Genomic DNA, 19622 nt, shown 5'->3' on the forward strand with positions numbered 1-19622 from the left:
TTCTTTCATTACTTGTCTGCGCAGCTGTTTCTTTTTCCATCCTTTGCATTCTGTTCATATCTCCTACTCTTCTTTGGCGCTGAGAGCATGCTCCTTTCTAAGCGTGATTATGTGCAATATAATTCACACATTTCTTACTATTATATGACATCTGGTAGTGTTTCTTCAATTTCAATACTAATATATGATTATTGTTTCTTTTAAGCTCTAAAATACTGACATCAAGTTAATATGCCAGTTATACTTATAAGTCAGAAAACAAACAGAAAAATTTATATTTTTTAAAACTTTTTCAATGATACTGCCTAAAAAACAAATGATTCAGCAGCATGAATTTAGTACAGAAAGCTCATTCATAACAAAACGTTATTGATGAAAGTAATAGTTTTGACCTGTCACATTTAAAAACACCACTTTGTTAAATTTTTGCAATGCATTATTATGCATGATGTTCTTAAACAAAATCTTAACCTGATTTTCTTTAGTTGATTTTGAAAAAAAATGGTATTATTGTTTTTAGATCACAAAGATTTATGCCATCCATTTTTTTCACTGAAAACATGTAGACAAAATGTCATCAGCATGTACCTTTCGAATAACATATGAAGCCTCTAGTTTTCCAATGGTACAAATGTACTGCTGTATTGCTCCATCGTGATCACCCTTGGCGTAAAGATGATCGCCATACTGTGTGAAAATATCCATCAGGCCATCTTGATCCAGTTGCTGACTTTTGGCCAAACTGCAGGAAATATAAAATCAGGTAAAACACATCTGTACAGCAGTCATTACAATGAAGCAGACTCTGATATAATTTATGAAATATAACTGACAGAATAAATGAAACTCAGTACAGACTGGAGATGTTTTTAACACCTTCATGAAAAGTCATTTTTTGTATGTAAAATTCTTAATGAACTCCATTTACAAAACTGACAATAAATTTGATCTGGCAAAGCAGCAATAAACATAGAGATTTATTTTTTTATTACACAAGCTATAATTCTGAGTACAGTTATTATTAACAGGAAAGGCAAGTGAATAAGCAAGCTGGGTTTAAGTGATAGATGCTGACATCAAGAAATATCTCCCTTCATAAGGTTGGTTGGTTGAGTTTTACATCAGGCCAGTAATTAAGGCTGTATCCTGGCGTGAGAAAGTAATAATTTGTTAGAAAGGTGGAAAACAAGACTCATTACATATATTCCTAAAATAAAGTTATACATTCTTCCTCTAAACTCGTTCTTTTTTTTAATATTCTCCAGTGTTTTTCTAAGTAGAATGCTTTTTGAAAGTCAATAAATGCCACATACAATTTCTTCTGGCTAACAAGTTGCATTTGGGCTAATGCAAATAAAGATGTGCTCAACAGTACTATAATTTCTTCTAAAGCCTGCTTGTACATCATTAATCTTTTGGTATTTTTACTATCCATTTACTAAGTTTTTTTTATTTAGAATATAACTATAAATCTTGCTGCAAATATATGCATGATGCCTTCTATAGTAAAAGTAATCAAAATCCGGTAGCTTGTTAGCAGGTATATAATGAGTAATCATGGTATTATCAACTAATGAACCAACTATTGCTGTATCGCATTTGGGCGGGCCTATGTCCTATGGCTTAAAGGTGGGTGCACCAGCCCCACCGAACTGACATTGAGGCTGGTTATGTGTAGAAGAACGTAGTGTCTGTCCAGAATTTTGTCTGTCAATCATCTCTGTCCTTTTTCAAGAACTCTCCAGCTCCTAGTAGACCAAGTACAAGTTCAGCTATCCTGGTGAATATCACTGTTTATGCGTTCCATCTGCTGTGTAGTACTATTTGTCTGGACTGGTATGGTACTTCTCGCAATGCTAACCAGCATTTTTCCTGTGACGTCAAGGGGTTCCTGTCTAGCTGATTATTTGTCTGGCTGCTATTAGTTGGTATTTCCACTGCCTGGGTCCTAAATGTTGTGAAAAACTCATCATCGTTCCATTCCTGTTGTGTCGACCTGTGTCAGATAGGTGTTTCCGGAAGACAGCCTCTGCATAACTTGGTGCAAATGCTTTTGTTGCGAAGAAAGTTTCAGACGATGCCCCCTCCATATTTGAGATGCTATTCATACCCTCCAAACAGCTGTTGTCCCTCAGTACTCCATCAGCTGTAGATCGAACAGGGCTGGACACAATCAGCCTTCTTCTTTGAAGCCTTCCACCAACTGGTGCAACTTACCTTGTAGTGGAGAGGTGGCTTGAGCGCCTTGTCGATCAACAGAGCTATGTTGGCAGAAGCCTTGTGCTCCTGGCACGTCTAACCAAGCCAAACAGGTCTGTTGGAGTAGAAGCAAGACTAAAATGTTGCACCCTGGCCCTCCAGGTTGAGGGTTTCGCTTTGGGCTAACAACCCACTCATGTTTAAAAAAGAAAAAAAAAAAAAAGCTGTTACAGAAAACGCAACAGTACCACAACAAGGGCCTGGTCGGAAAGATTACTCTCTAGAACAGCTTATGACACATGCTGGCGAAAGACTTAGGGAAGCCAGCTTGCCAACTCAGCTTTTGACGACCAAGGCAAAAACTAGTATAAGGACCTGGAACATTAGAATCTTCTACAAAAGTGGCAAGTCAGCTCAAGTGACAAGTGAAATAAGAAAATACGACATCAGGGTTCTCGGGTTATGCAAAACCAGATGGAGTGAAAGTGACCAGACGAAACTAACATCAGGAGAAACTATTATTTATTCTGGCCACAAAGACCCAGACCATTATCATACCCAGGGAGTAGCACTGCTGATGTCAAGAGGCAAGAAAGGTGCTGATGGCATGGGAACCAGTCTCACCACTGCTCACGTCAGCAAGATTCAATGCCAAAGGAAGATCACCACCATCCAATGCTATGCACCAACAAATGAAGCAGAGGAACAGGAAAAAGAAAACTTCTACAGCTCCTTGCAGTTTCTGCTTGACTGCACACCAAGAAGAAACCTAAAGCTCATTATGGAAGATCTAAATGCCAAAGTGGGAGATGATAACAGCAACAGGGAACTTATAATAGAAAGACATGGCATCGGCACCTGCAATGAAAATGGGCAGCTATTCACAGACTTCTGCGCTTTCAACCACCACGTCATAGGTGGCACTGTGTTCCCACAAAAAAATATACACAAGACAACTTGGACTTCCCCTGATGTCCACACAGAAAACCAGACTGACCATATAACAGATGCTCGAAAGTAGAAGAGAAGCCTCCAAGATGTCCAAGTGAGAAGAGGTGCAGATGTTGCTTCAGACCACCATCTCCTAGTGGCAGTCTTCAAGATTAAGCTGAAGTCTTCATTGATCCAGCAGGCAGACCACACCACTCAATACTAAATACCTCAAGAACAAGGAAACAAAGGAAATTTATAACTGTGAAGTCAAGAATAAGTATGCGGCCCTTTCCAGAACGACAGAAGAATCAATGGAAAAACACTGGTCAACACTCAAGAGCATTTGAAAGACAACCTGTACAGATGTTCTAGAGAAGAGGGAAAGAAAACACAAGGAATGGATGACCCCAGAGACCTGGGGAAAGGCTGAATCAAGAAAGGGACTGAAACAGAAGCTCAACCAGTGTCAAGACCAGCAAGAGAAGAAAGCTGAATATTGGGAAGCCAACCGTCACGTGAAGAGGTCTGTCAGGAAAGACAAGAGACGCTTCGCCCATGAACTGACAGTGGAAGCAGAGACAGCAGCTACACAGGAAAACATGGAGCGACTACAGGAAATAACACAAACTCTGTCATTTAAAAACATTAAAGCAAACAAGCCAGTGAAAGACGAAGACAGCAAGACCGTAAGAAACAATGCAAGACAAAGAGACTGCTGGATGGAACACTTTGAAGAGATCCTGAATTGACCACATCCACCTTCTTTACCTGACATACCACCAGCAACTGAACAAGTTCACGTCAACACCACCCTCCCACTAAGACAGAAATTACCAAAGCTATCAAAAACATGAAAAGTGGCAAAGCTGAAGGCCCAGATGGCATACCCTCAGAATCACTAAAGGCAGACCCAGAAACAACTGCAAAAATTTTACAGCCTCTCCAGCACAAGATCTGGGAACAAGAGATAGTACCAACACACTGGAAAATAGGCCACCTGGTCAAGTTACCGAAAAAAGGAGACCTCTCTCAGTGCAACATTTGGATGGGGATCATGTTGCTGTCCATCCCCAGCAAAGTCCTGACAAACGTAATATTAGAGAGATTGAAAAAGGCACTAAAAAGACTGCGACCAGAGAACAAGCAGGGTTTCACAAGCATAGTTCATGCACTGACCACATCACCACCCTCTGTATCATCATTGAGCAGTCTACTGAGTGGCAGTCCTACCTTTATATAAATTTTGTAGACCCTGAGAGTGCCTTTGACAGTGTAGACAGGGATGTCATCTGGAGGCTGATGATTCACTATGGCTGTTGCGGCCTTATGCTCCTCAAAGAAGCAACAAGGAATAAACTAAACTAATGTGCACATACAGAGAATGACTCATCTATGGACTTGGGAATCCCAAAGAATTTTAGATTGTCTTGTTGACATTCCACTTCTAGTTGATCCAACTTGTCATTTAACTGTTTCTCTAATTCCTCCAGTTTGTCCTCTAAGACAGACACAGCTGTCTTAGCATCCATAGCCTTGGTACACACTTCATGTATATCTCCTTTACGATGTAAAGTTCATGTCTGTAAGTTGTCTATATCTTTGCCAACTCTAGAGAGAGTAGCTTGGACTTTGCCCACTTGTCTGGAGATATTAAAATTCTCTTGTAAATGCTGCTGCTAGCTTGTAAACATCTCTCTCAGAGTTTGATATATGTCAGTTTCATTCTGCACAAAAGTTTCCGTACTTGCATTAGGACTTGGGTTTGTCTCAATATTCCCAGAGCACAGCTGGGAGATCAAGCAGGCAATGATAACCCCCAGTAGCACACATTGTCACTAAGGCCCATTTGCATTCAAACATGAAAGTCTAAAATGCCCATACAAACTGGCCACAAACAAGCCTAAAATTTAGGCATTCAGCAGGCATGCTTTAACAATACAAACACTGTCACAAATGAATTAAATAAAATTCTGTAGACTGTAATTAAACAAAGAACATTAGCCTAAAACAAGCATGGACGTAAAAGCCGCATCCATATCCAAAACAGTTAGGTAAAAAGGGGGAGAGAGAGTTAAAAAAGAGTATTGGTGAAAAGGCCAGTAAGGGAAAAAAATAATGGTTGAAGGGGTGAGCCAGCTCAGTCACCCAGCCAGAGAGAACCTGGTGTTCACCCCTGGCATGAGAAATGGATCTGGGGGCAAATAACAGGGGTACATTATTAGCTAACAAGAAATAATCTATGAGTGATAACTGGAATCAAGTTAAAGCACTCATGTAGGAGGCAAGAAGGAACTGGGTGAAGAAAGCTGGATTAAAATTTTTTTTGAAAGTTTATGATGATCTTGACCTGGGACTCTATGAAAGGCATTAAAGGTGATAAGAAGAAAACAAAAAATAGGGCTGTGAAACCCTGCCCTCAGTTTTCCCAAAAATTGCATAACATATCAGGCAGTTGTTCTTAGTTGATATACAGCAATACAATTCAAAATACTTTAGTAATTACAAAAAACCTGAACATTAATCACATACAGATGATACTGTGACAAACGTTCACCTCTGACATATGCTCCAACTTAGATTGCTTACATCACCTTTATTTTTGCCTTGTTGAATCTGAAACTAAATAAATGGATGAATAAAGATTTAATGAGATTGAAATTAATTTTACAATACATATCCCATTTTAGGGGTTGAACTTTTGTCACAGTCTCATATCTTTTTTCTCATACTGATAAATCCTTCTTTTCAATATTATAATAATACATGCAAAATTTATAAAGCACATACTCCCACTCCTAAGGAGTATGCTCTTAGTGCTTAAGAACAAGAACAAAACATAGACAGCATACAAGAGACAGGAAAACAAACAATATATGAACTATAAAAGAATAAACAACAGTAGTAACAAAGAACAAAATCAAATACAGAAAACACAAAGAGGAACCAAATAACAAGAACAAGAGCTGAAACATAATATTGCAAAAGATAGGGTGATCCACTATGGTATTCCGCCTAAGCCCATAAACATTATCCAGGGGTTGTACGAAGACTTGTCCTGCCAACTTTTTCACAATGGCAAACTCTCAAAACCTTTTGTAATGAAGACTGGCGTAAGACAGGGTTGCATATAATCCCCGACAATCTTCCTGATGGTCACAGACTTTATTATGCGCAAGACAACCTAAGACAACAACATTGGTATCCAGTGGACCTTCACCAAACAGCTAGAGGACCTGCATGACTTTGCAGATGACATTAGTTTCCTATCTCTTCGGCAACAACATGCACAAACCAAACTGAGTAAGCTAGCAGAGGAAGCAGAGAAGACCAGCTTAAAAGTCAACAGAAAGAAGACTGAAGAAATGAGAATCAACAACAAGAAGGAACTCTCAATCCAACTTCAAGGAGTGAACATCCTGGAAACAGACCGCTTCACGTATCTGAGGAGCATTGTCAACAAGGACGGTGGAGCAGATGATGATATCAAAAGCCGCATCAACAAGGTCAGGCATGCTTTCAACAGCCTACGCCCTATCTGGAACTCCCAGCATTATCAAAATCAAAATCAAAATCAAAATCAAAACAGACTTTATTGTCTGCCCAGGAGGACAGAAATTTGTCTTTGCTCACATACCCATACAGACATTTAACACACAGTTAGGAGTAAAAGTGAGGAGTAAAATAGTGTTGATTGCACCAGTCCATCAAGGCAGTGTATGTTTATCCTAACAACAAACCTTGGGTGACCAAGGGCCTAAAAGCACTGCTTAACAAAAAGAAACATTTGTTCATCACGGGCAGAAGCCCACGACAGAAGATTAGTACATAGAGAGGACCATGATGCTATCCGTTGGGTGGGCAGAGGCTCTACGAGCATACTAGTTAGTCCGCTTTCAATAGTTTGCCGGTGGACCAACGAGTGTCGACGAGATTGAAACAGAGGTCGAGTTAGCTCTCGCCATAAACCCGATGTGTCAGAATGCGGCTCGTGGTTACATCTTGAGCTCGCTGGAGGGACCTGCCAGACGTCGAGTGTTGATGCTTCCGCATGACGCAAGAGATACGCCGAGAAAGATCTTGGGTGTCCTAGTGGAGGCGTACGGCAGTAAGATCCGCATCTTCAACACCAATGTGAAAGCTGTCCTACTGTATGGTTCTGAAACCTGGAGATTGACAAACACCATCAACAACAAGCTCCAGACCTTTACCAACCGATGCCTACGGCATGCCATATTCTGGGAATAAGATGGCCTGAAAAGATCTCCAACAGCAGCCTGTGGAAAAGAACCGGCCAGAATGCCACTAGCCAAGACATCAAAAAGCGCAAATGGGGCTGGATAGGACACCCTGAGCAAACCAGCTGACACCATTGCCATGCAGGCACTTGACTAGAACCCTCAGGGAAAGAGGAGAGTTGGGAGACCAAAGCAGACTTGGAAAAGAACAGTAAAGAACGAGGCAAAGGACATCGAAACCACATAGGCCCAACTGAAAAGGGCTGCCCAAGACCAGGTCCGCTGGTGAGGTGTTGTTGCGGCCCTATGTTCCTCAAGGGAGCAACAAGGAATAAACTAAACTAACTAAACTAAGAATGTGAAAAAGGACTAGCATTATGGGAAAAGTTGTTAGGAGTGATGTTTACAGAAGAGGTCTGTTTTCATTGCACGTTTCGAGGATTCGATAGTGGATAGGTGGCGGATATGGAAAGGGAGAGAGTTCCATTGTAAATAGGGATGTAATACACCCTCCTTCATGACCATTATGCCTCTATTTCCATCAGTGGTAGGTTCACATGCAGCCTATGCTTTTGTAAGTTGATAGCAGCACTAACAACAAACTGCAATTGTTTGTTTGTTTGTTTTTTGGTATTTTATGCCATGCCAGCAACTAGGGCTATATCACGGCAATAAAAGTAATTTTTAAAATTAAAAGTTTCGAGGTAAATCTTTTCCAGTCATTTATATATAAAAAAACAGACCAAGATAGTGAGTGAACAGGATGTAAAAGAAAAATGAAGTGTAAAAAGGGTGGTGGAGCCCAAAAAGGCCGCCAACACACCGGAAATCAAATGAGATATATCAGAATGTAAAAACTTAAATTTGTTGATATAGTCCTATCCTTTTTTAAAAAAGGTAAAGATTGCTGCCGATGGGATGGACCTAAATAAGACAGATAGAGAATTTGCTGTAAAAAACTGTCGTCGGATGGTCTGGAGCTCTGGACAGATAATCAAAAGGTGTAATACATTAAAATTTCCCTTACACCAGGGGCAACCTGGTGGTAGTTCACCTCGCAAGAGGTATCCTTGCGTGGCATAGGTGTGTCCTATCTTTAGTCTTGTAAGGACTACCTCCTCCCGCCTTGTGGTTTGGCACAAAGGTGGGCGGTCAGAAAGACAGGGAAGAGCGGCGAATAATTTATTTTGACTTAAGGTGTTCCAGTGGTCTTGCCATAAGGTCAGAATGTAGGTTGAAAATAAAGTTTTGCAGTCGGATGAGATGAGAGACTGTATTTTACCAGGGGACTGACATGCAGCCTTGGCAGCCTGGTCTGCTCGAACATTGCCTGGAATACCAGAATGGCCAGGAGCCCAAATAAAGACAATGTCCTTATTTCGTTGGATAAGTGCTGCATGAATTTTATGAATCTTGACCACAAGGGGGTGGTCAGAATCATTTGAGATAAGAGCTTGGAGTGCAGAAAGGGAGTCTGAAATTATCAAAAAGTTGTGCTCCGAAGAGCGGTGAGCATGCTGCAAGGCAAGCAAGATGGCATGGAGTTCTGCTGTGAAGATAGAACTTTTGTCTGCCAAATGGACTGAAGCAGCCCGTTGTGGTTGGCAGGATGGAACTGCTGCGCAGCGACTGGGCCACCACTTGGAATTTTGGAGCCATCTGTAAAAACTGAACAGAATTGAGGATAGTCAGAAATGAGTTTACGAAAGTGTTGGAGGTAGATGGGGTCACTAGTGTCCCCTTTTTTGAAAGTTGTAAGATCAAAGTGGATCTCTGGAACAGGAAGGGTCCAAGGAGGAGTTGTTTGCAGAGGTAAAGGTTAACTTTTAAAAGGTTGCTAAGGAATTTGCGACATTCTATACCTCTGTGAGAACAGAGTCTCCAACCTGCAGATGGCCTATCGAACTAGCCTGAAATCTTCCCTTTATCTTCCTTATGCCCGTCCACACTATTAACTCATTCAATCCAGATGAATTGACACAACTGAGCTATAGCTACGTAGACATTTGCATCTGCAGATATTAACTGTGTAGGAAGGGTTAAGGGATCAATAAATAAATAAACAAGTTTGGTGGATATGGATTGTCAATCACAGCAAAGCCAAGGGTCAGACTTTCAGGAGGCTGGTATTTTGAAAAGATGCCAGGAACAGAGTGGCTCGTGATGACTTTTATTCCATAGTTGACTCTTCAGTTGGGCATGCTGAGCTCTATGTAGGATATCCTGTCACTAAAGATGTCTTAGTGCTGGAATCTCAAAGTTGCAAATATCTTGGTGGTGTTGATTATGAGGCCTTAATTCTCTGTCCACTGAGCAATGTTGTTTATGACTTCCTGCAGTCTACAGGTTGCTGTGCTGATGTGTTCAAAAAAGGTCCATGCTCCCAGGTCATCTACATGCAGACTGCTCAAAACTTGCTAAATGATTGATTCTTGATGTCATTTAAGAATAGGAACAATGCAAGAGATAGCGTTCCTCCCCTCTATAAGTGCTATTAGTAATTTTCCTGCTGTGGAAACAATCAAACAAATGCACCTCACTGACATTTGCAATTCCATTAAACAGGTAACAGTTGAAATGCTTGCCTTTTAAAATACAAACTACTTTTGTGCCAACATTCCAATGTTCATCTATGAGAGCATTCAGTATTCACATTAACACTGAGCTAAAGTTCATTTTGATCGAAAAAAAGTGAGTAATAGAGTTGCTTTGCGTTCATGGGAACTGCTTACACCCATCATATGAAACTGTGCTGCCCTCCCAAAATTCCAACATTTTTTCCAGACTTTATAGACAAAGTATCAAAATTTTTTATCTTTACCAGGTCTGGAAAACAGCATCCCATTCTTCCAAACCTTTTTAAGACTTTAAAAATTCTGCACAAAACTTTAACGTTTGCAATGCTTGAATACCCTAGAGCTGGTACTGTCAGCTTGAGAAATAACAGTAACATATTTTGGAGTTCATCCAGCAAATAATAGTAATACAAGGGCAACAGCTGCATGTGCAATTACAGGGTTCCCAGGGACAGGGATGGTTAAGGACTTATAAGGACCTTTCATGCATTTCGTAAGGACCTAAGTGACAGTCATCAATGCTTAAGTTTTTCTCTTGTAGTCTTCTCTATGGTTCTCAATACATGTAGAAAGAGTTAATTTTGATGCTGTCTGCCTAACTTAAAAAGTGTCCTTAGTGCGCTGATAACATACGCCGTTAAGTTTTTCTAGAAATCTAAGAATTGCAAAACCTGAAAGCCATTCTTTGGTGTATACAAAGTCAGTTCACATGTCTCTCTCTCGCACACACACTCTAACGGGAAGAGAGAGAGAAATAGAGCTATGCACAGTAGTACTAGAAGATCCAAGAAAGAGTAAGTTTCAAGACCTTTTGAAAAAAAGTGTTTTTTTGCGAATATAGTGTTGTACAGATGTGTAGACCAAACATGCGGCGAAAAATCGTTGGTATTTTGCGCCAAAGTCGACTCCGAAAATAAATTTGTGGTAATATTTTATCAATATAAGGACTTGTAAGGGTCACAGAAAATGTAAGGACCTGTGTGAGAATTGTAAGGACCGCATGGCAAATATAAGGACTTATAAGGCCTTACGGCGAAAATTCAATATGTAAGGACTTATAAGGACCTTGTAAGGACCTGGGAACCCTGAGTTAATATGAACCTAATAATTAAATAAAAATGAACAGATCTAATTTTAAAGAAAGCATTAAAGACATTATTTGAATGATTTTGGCTTCAGTTTTACAGATCTCATACAAATTTTACAGGTATTTTGATTGAAGTTTTGGTTCTAATCTTATTATGAATTACTGTGCAAAATGATTTGGTGATGAAATAAATCAAAGACGAAAATGGCAAGAAATTTCATCACCATCAGATAAACTTCAAAACTCATTTTCTAAAGCACTTCTCTCCTACTGGATGGGGATCCTCTGAGATTTGTTACAAATAATACTTCAGATCACATAAAGACACAATTCACATTGGACAAGAGACAGCAGTTTGAGAGTAAAGTTATATCTAACCTGATAGCAAGAAGATAGTTGTTTTTCTTGAACAGAATATCCAGCTTAGTTGACGTGTCTTTCTCTTGCAGCTGGTACAACTAATATAGAAAGAAAAAGGTGTGAGACAGTAGAGATTGAGTCTTTACATGGATGTCTAAAAAGTCCAGCCTGGTTCTTTAAACTCTGGATTAATATGGTATGAGGATGCGTATCTGAAACAATGTATATTATAACATTAAAGCAGCCAATCCCATTGTTCACGGCAAACTGGTAACGGCTATATAAACTATCAAAAATTGAGATCATGCTTATTTTGTTTAGGGGCTTTTTTTCCAATGCTATTCAATGCTGTAAGCTTAAGAAGGATAAGGGGTGGCTTGAAGCAGATAGCCGAGTGGTTGAGTGCTGCAGCAGTTCAGTACCCATATAGCACAGCTCACTTCCCCTAGTTGACCCTGCTGGCAGAAATGGGTACCTGACTCCAAAGAGGGTTGGGGAAGGTAAGGCAGTGAGGGAGATGAGATGGGCACTGCCCTCCGGTAATGCTGGCCCTAAGAAAAGTGAGGTCTTTAACGTCTCACTCCCTAAGAACCTGAAAAAGGTCATCTGATGACCTTTACCTTCATCTTATTGCTGTTATTTCTGTGGAACACACTTACAAGATTCCATTTATGTGTCCCCAAAGCAGTTTATTTCTTTGCGTGAACATCATAATATACAAAGAAAAAAAAGTCACATCATTAACAATAGGTGTCTGATTGAAAAGACCTTTTAGGCATCCACTTCAAAACCCTGAAAGCCTGAACTTGTCACTTTCCTCCTCCACCACCACTACACATTCCTTTCACTCAGCAGATCAACAGCACTTATAGCTGCCTCACTTCAATGCCATTTCATTTTAACAACATAAAATAATCAGATGCATAGTTTAGTCCTTGTTACTCCTCAAGGAGCATAGGGCCGCAATCAGATGCATGCATATCTGAAATACTTTAGACGATAAGCTGGCAGCCAACATGAAAAGTTACTACTTGAGTGTAAAATTGTAACAGTATCTAAGATATGGTAGTAGTTTCAGCAGAACCTACCTTTCTGTCTCCTGACAAAATGTAAATGGCTCCAGATTCACACATGATGTCAATGACTTCTGGATAAGGGGCCGTGTAAGCAATGAATTTATTTCGGATGTCGTAGACGGTAACAAGATTCATCTCTAAGCTATGAGTTCCCCTGTAGGACACAGTCAGCACTGGAAACACTTAGCATTTAATCTAAAAACAGTGCAGTAAAAGTGTAAGGTAACCTATGACCAGATGACATTTTTCAATTCGTATCAGAAATCAAAATTAAACAAAAGGTGTAAATCAGATACTATATATGTATAACTTAAATGCTCATTCACTGTTTACATCTGTTTTTTTAAATTATTACTTATTCAACAGAGTTAACTTGGGGTTATGAAAAACAGCAACACTCCCACACCTTCCAGATGGCTAATCTACATCGTTAACTCTTATACATCTAACATTTAAATGAGAACACATAAAAAAGTAATCTGTAAACAGAAAGCATGAGCAGCTACAGGTAAGTGGAAAAAACTAGTTAAGCAAACAAAAATTAAAAAAGGAGTCAAGATATTATTTCTGAGAGCATTAGTCAATCAGAAAAGAAACAACTGGGTGCAGAAAACAGTGGCAGACAGAGAAAAAGAAAGCACAAATAAAAAGAATTCAGCAAACATCAAAAATTCAGATGCTGGATAAGAAAATGGAGTGGAGATACCCTCAAGTCAATACCTTCTGGTGTTAACTCTGCAGCATATGTGCCTTCTACTGAAACTCAATTTTTTTTTTTTTATTTGCTAAGGTGGTTGTCTTTGTCTGGTACTGGTACTTGTGCCTTGCACTCTTGCTAAAATGGATGATTGCAGTTATCTGTTTCATCTTTTTGAATGTTGATCTCATAATGCCAGCAATTATTTTCAATGATTGGTTGTGGACTTTGTCTAGGATCTGCTGGTGTGTTTTAGCTGCTGTCAATCAAGTTTGGTTCCTTGGTAAATGGTTTTAAGAATTCTCACTGGACCATCCACACACCCTTATGTGCTTGGCCAGCTTGGCCAGCCTTCAGCGCTGGTCATATGTTACTTCCATGTCAGCCATTTGTTGAAGGTGACTCCCAGCAGTCTGCAAATTTTAGTGGCATGTCCCTCAAGTCTGTCAATTTGTGTTTTAATGGGTAAAAATGGTCATTGTTGTCTTCTCTTTCTCTCGACTAACACACACCAGTTGCCTGCACATGCTGCAATTCTGTCGAAGGAAAACTACATACTGTACATTGCCATTGTTCCACCAGAGAACCAAGTCATCTGCATAGAAGGCACAATGGATTCATCTGGGTAGCTCTGGCATGGACTTATCAATGAAGAGTATGTACAGGGTTGGTGAAGAATTCCATGTTGAGCACCTTGCCTTACCAGTTCCTTCTTGCTACTGTATCTGCCCATCAACACCTTGGCTTGTCAATTGTGGAGGTAAAATTTGGTTTACCATTTCATTACTGCCTCCCAACCCACTGAGGTTGAGTTTCCATCATTCTGCACCTTGTCAGAGGCCTTCTGTACATCAAAAAAGACCACAATAACAACCTTTCAATTCTCAATCACCTGTGTAAGGTGTGTGATTTCTGTACTTCCAGAAGCATGCTTACTCAGGGAAAATGTTCTGCTTCCAGGTACCACCACATTGCTAGTCATTAGCATGCATGGTCATGAGCATGCAGGGTGTCATGCTAATGGAATGGTAGTTCAAGTCTTTCACCTTATTCTTCCTTTTTTTCAGAATAGGATACCTGGCTTACTGTTCAGCTTATGCTGAAGATGTCAAATAGTTTGCTGAAAGTACCATCACTAAAATATTGTAGCATCTTTTTTTGTGATCATGCCCTGGCCAGAAGATTTCTTCTTTTTTGGTTAATGGCATTCTTTAGTTCCTACATGGTGATATCGTCTGTCATGGATTGTGTGCCTATCTAATGCTGTAAATTGCTTTTGCTGTCCTGATTTTATTTTTTGCAGGCTCTAAAGGATGATGACATTACTTTCTTGTGCATAAGTTTGGGCAAAAGGGCAGCCATTTTTCCAGTGTCTTTCTTCTTCAAGTCTAAGTCTCTTTATTATTCTGTGCTTTTGCTGGTGTCTATGTTGAGACTTAAGGTCTTTTCTCTCCAGCCTTTTCTTTTCAACTCCAGTTTATCATGAAAAGGGGGCTTACTTTGTTTATGTGTCTTAATATATGTTGTGATTAGGTATATAATTTTGTTCATTGAATATTTTTCTCATTTATTGCTGAAATTTAGATTTTTGTTGTTGGTATTTTCCTTCTCATCCGAAAGTAGTGGCAGAGCTGCATGTGACACATGTTTATGCTTTCTTGATCCGAAAACAAGATATGAGACAGTTCTGAACTTTCTGGGCTTTATCAGATGTGATGTGGACAGCCAGCAAGAGAGTTGGCAACATCACTTTTGCAAACCAGTACCCTTGGTGCCTTAACATGAAGGTAAGGTCTGATCTAATGAACACCTGCATAAGCCAAATGACAAATGTTAGCTTTATGGTGGTTCAGGGACATGTCATTCGAGACATAATGTTATAATTTTGGCTGGGGCTGCCTTTAGCATCCTCTCTTGATGTTAATGAGCTCATGGTTCACTTGTCCAATATGGTGTGATGTTCTTTTTGAAACCTCATAAGAAGGTTCCGTTGGCTGATCCAATAAACTTAAGGCCAGACACTGCCCTAAAATTTGATGAAAATTATAATTTGTAGCCATTTCGAAATTATCTTTTTTTTTGTTCTTATTCACCCCACTGGAGCAACTATACCACACCATCGGAGCCGGTTCTGGACGTCCCTTTCCAGTTGGGACCATGCCATGCCAGCTACCTAAACTGTGGACCAATCTCCTCCATGTCTGATTTTGAAATCATGGCATATCATAAATGTTCATAATATCTTCTATCCACTCTCCAAGCAGTTACTCTGCCAAAACCATCTACAAACATGCATATTTTGTTACTAAGCACAAAAATAGCAAAATAGAGTATTTGGGACACAGCAACGGTCTTTTGAAAAACTAGGTCACATTGCATGTCATTAGAGAGAGCATTCATTCGCCTTTCAAACAAAGACCGTTTCAAGGCCGATAGAAGTCCCATGCTCTTTTCTAAACGAGACAAAGAGTCAGAAAATTCATAATGTGGACATGCATAAACACACAGAATTCACTAATACCACCCTTGGCCAGGTCATATAAACATGCTTCAGAAGTTTTCAGGTATTCCACAATCCAACCGTGCATTGCTTTTGGATGTAAACAAATCTCGACTCTAACTTTCTGAGACATTTTTACGCTACATATTTAATGTTTATTGTACTTGACAGATACTCATTTCTTCTCAAAATACCACCTGCGAAAGTACAAAAAATGATGACTGCACTCTACATCACTGTAGCAGCAGAGATTTTTAAAATATTGACATAACTTTGTGTACCTAATTCTGCTGTTAATCATCCTCGATTGTGTTCTTAGCATCTTGAGAAAGAATTAGCTTTGAATTCTGCTGCCAATTTTGGTAATAATCAGGACTGGGTGTGAACATTTACAAATTTGAGTGAACTTGCAATGCTTCTTATTTGATGTACTTTTTTCCATAATGTAAGGAAACAGAGCTTTACATCAGTATTTGCACAGATTTTTAATGGGTCATTTGTATTTTTAAATTTATTCATAATATTATCATGCAGGTAAACTTGTAAACACTATTATTAGCTTCTGAAATAGCAGACAGAAGAAAATTCCACATAGCTGTAGCAATGAACTTTTATCAAGCCCGAATATGGAATCAGAAGCAGCCAAAATTGGGTAGAAAAGGTCTGCAGATTTGGATTTGATGGTGATTCTAATGATTGTAAGTCAAACTAAAAGTGAAATAAAGAATTTTATCAGTTATGTTCAAGTTCTATGTAGAAAAACATTAAAAAATGGTTATATTTTCCATTCAGCAGCTAAATTACATGAAAGGCTTAGATCAGTGGTTCTTAACCTTTTTTGAGGTACCGAACCCACAAGTTTCATATGCACATTCACCGAACCCTTCTTTAGTGTTATCACGAATTGCAGGTGTGTCTTGATCTCCGTGAGATCCCCTGAGACCGACTCACCCAACCCTAGGTTCGATCGAACCCCAGCTAAGAACCACTGGCTTAGATGAAACAGTTACTAAGCTTTCACTTTTTTTTTTTTCTCGGTTCCCTGTTTTTATTACAGTTTACTTCAAAACCTTATAACTTTATACTGACAAGTGATACAGCCATAAAATTTGGCTGAGCTCTTCTTGATAAGCACTGAAGCATTTTAATATAGGCTTTTTAAACAACAAGGTGGAAGTTTGAAACTAGACTTTCTGCTAATGGGTGAAGTTGCACAGTGTTAAAAGCAGATGACATTTTTATATCAAAATATATCTTTGGAAAAGTTTTGGGTCATAAAAGGGAGTCGCAATCAGAAAGGTCTTAATAAAGATATATTCTATCTATTCCTCTTCGTGCATCAGGTTGCACATAAGGCCTCAACCAGAGTCTGCCACCGATGTCGATTGGCTGAAACCCGCTCCAGGTGACCCATGCCCAGCCCTTTCCTTTCATCTCCCTTTCCACTGTTTGGCTTCAGTAAATCCACTGTCAGGGCACCAGCTCCCTTTCGGGTTTGGCTGTCGTCTGTCATAAGTCCATTCTCCTGGTGTGCTTCATTACCTTTGCCATCTGTGATGAATTCTCTGTTGTTAATATCGGTAACAGGCGTTTTTTACATGGTGGGGTTGTTGGCCCTACCACAACCTACTTTACCTCTAGGTGAGGTGTCCACCTTAGTCGCCTCTTACGATATGCCTGACTGGATGGCAGGGACCCCATTCTTACAATGCTCGCTAGGCAAGCTTACCCTGGGGTCCCACAGGGGTCTTAATAAAGAGATTTTACTATATTTTTTTAAAGTCTGCAATCATTACTTGGATGATTAACAGAAAACAAGAACACAAATGCAAGCCAGATACCTTCTATCATGCCTCTGGTCTTTAAAATATCCACCTCCTGCGATGTGGCTTAAACAGCAAGGTGACGAAAGGGTGTGTGTCAATCTAATACCAGCAGGTTGCTGTCTGAAAACATTCCCCCATCCTACATGTGGAGGTGGCATTGCTACTATCTACAAATAAAACTTGCCAAGTACCCATCTTTTACTACTGCTTTATTGTTCCCACATACGTACATCTTTTGAATGTGCACAAGTCTCTTTTTCGGCTCCCTGTTGCTCGATACACTTGTTCTACATCTATAGACCTCCTCCGAGTGCCAAGAACAAACTCACAGCCTCTACCTTTTTCACAGAATTTCATGATCTGTTGGACTATAGCAATGCACTCAATGGACTGAAGTGCTTCTTGGAGATGTTAATGTCCATTTTGACAACAAGTCTCATCTTGACACAGTAAAAATGTCAGAACTGTTACACACTTTTCGTCTCGCCCAGTCTGTTTGCAGCCCACTCATAAAAGAGATCACACCTTGGACTGGGTCATGCATTGACCTGATGACCAATTAGTGCAGTCAGTTGATGTTTCTCAAGATCTCACATCTGATCATTACTGCATATTGACAAAACTTGTGCCTATCTCACTGATAGGACACAGACTGTTCTCGCCCTGCTCCACTTTCCTGTGGTGTCCACCAGGGGTCAGTACTCAGCCCAGTTCTATTCATTCTGTATATGAAACCACTTTCATCTTGAATCTAGTCTCACAAGGTTTCACATCAATCATATGCTGATGACACACAACTGTACTGCTCCACTCCACTGGCTGAATCTCACTCTGCTATATAAGCACCATAGAAGCCTGTATTAATGAAGTCAAAGAATGGATGGTAACAAACTAACTTAAACTCAACCATGATAAAACGAAAGCCCTCCTATGTTCAAGAAACAGCAATCCATCTTCACTCGTTTGTCTACCAAGTCATATCAAGGTGGGCAAAACAACATCACCTTTGTATCCTCCGTCACTAACCCTGCATTGTCACTGCAGATATGGCTCTTGCTAAACAAGTTACAGCTGCCTGTCAGTCTGCCTATTATAAGTTACATAAGATCAACGCCATCCGTCACTTTCTCTCTACCAACACTCTTGTCTGTGCGTTTGTTCTATCCTGGCTTGATTACTGTAACTCCGTGCTTGCTGGCTGTCCTGCATACCTTCTTCACAAACTGCAGAAAGTACAGAACTCTGCTGCACGTCTGGTGCTTAGAGCTAGGAAACAGGACCGCTCTGCCCCTCTCCTTTGTTTTCTGCGCTGGCTACTCATCCGTTTTCGCATCTAGTACCTTTTTTTGCTGACATCTGCCCAGATTATTTCTCTGAACTTCTCTTTCCTTGCGTCCCAGCTATGCTCCTCGTCTGATGATTGTCTTCTTACTCTTCCTGTCATCAGAACAACATATGGACACAGGAATTGTGCAGTGAAACAATGGAACTCTCTCCCTTTCCATATCCGCCACCTACCTTCTATTGAATCCTTTAAACCTTCACTGAAAACGCACCTCTTTGGTATACATTACTCCAAACACTCTTTCCCACCATGCTAGTCCTTTTTCACACCCTTCCCTGCTCATCTTCCTTTTGCAATATCATGTTACTCTCAGTTCTTCTTGTTATTTGGTTCCTCTTTGCGTTTTCTGTATTTGATTTTATTCTTCATTAGTACTGTTGTTTATTCTTTTATAGTTCATATGTTGTTTTCCTGTCCTTTGTATGCCGTGCATGTTTCATTCTTGTTCTTAGGCGCTGAGAGCATGCTCATTAGGAATGTATGTGTAGCCGAGTTTTGGGTTTCTGATGTGACAGCAACAAACTTCCAACACACTTGTAATGGATACAACTGCATCACATCATTAGAGGCACTGAAAGTCAGGGCTGTCTCTTCTCTGTCGCATCGCTTGTCTCTCTCTCTCTCATCCACTGTCTGTTTTCTTGTTTCGTCTCAGCTCTGCCCTTATAGACCTCTCAGAAGGTTAAACTTTCTGTGATGCTCCTGTATGACTGGAAGAATTACAAGCTTTAACCCTAGCATATCACTGCCGAGTATCCTCTTTCACGATGTCTCAGCAGGTCCCGCCA

The 19622-nt window shown here is 40.0% G+C and overlaps 1 protein-coding gene across 1 annotated transcript in view; it reads right to left on the reverse strand.

Moving 5' to 3' along the window:
- LOC112562156 (vacuolar protein sorting-associated protein 11 homolog) overlaps positions 1-19622 on the reverse strand; it is an 84490-nt gene that overhangs the window by 36687 nt on the left and 28181 nt on the right. The window contains exons 10-12 of the mRNA XM_025235217.1: positions 12479-12620; positions 11409-11488; positions 589-742 (exon numbers count right to left, since the gene is read on the reverse strand). Of these exons, the coding sequence (XP_025091002.1) occupies positions 589-742; positions 11409-11488; positions 12479-12620 (376 nt within the window). The remainder of the gene's footprint in view (positions 1-588; positions 743-11408; positions 11489-12478; positions 12621-19622) is intronic.

Source organism: Pomacea canaliculata, linkage group LG4 (genome assembly GCF_003073045.1).
Source record: "Pomacea canaliculata isolate SZHN2017 linkage group LG4, ASM307304v1, whole genome shotgun sequence".
Taxonomy (NCBI): Eukaryota; Metazoa; Mollusca; class Gastropoda; order Architaenioglossa; family Ampullariidae; genus Pomacea; species Pomacea canaliculata.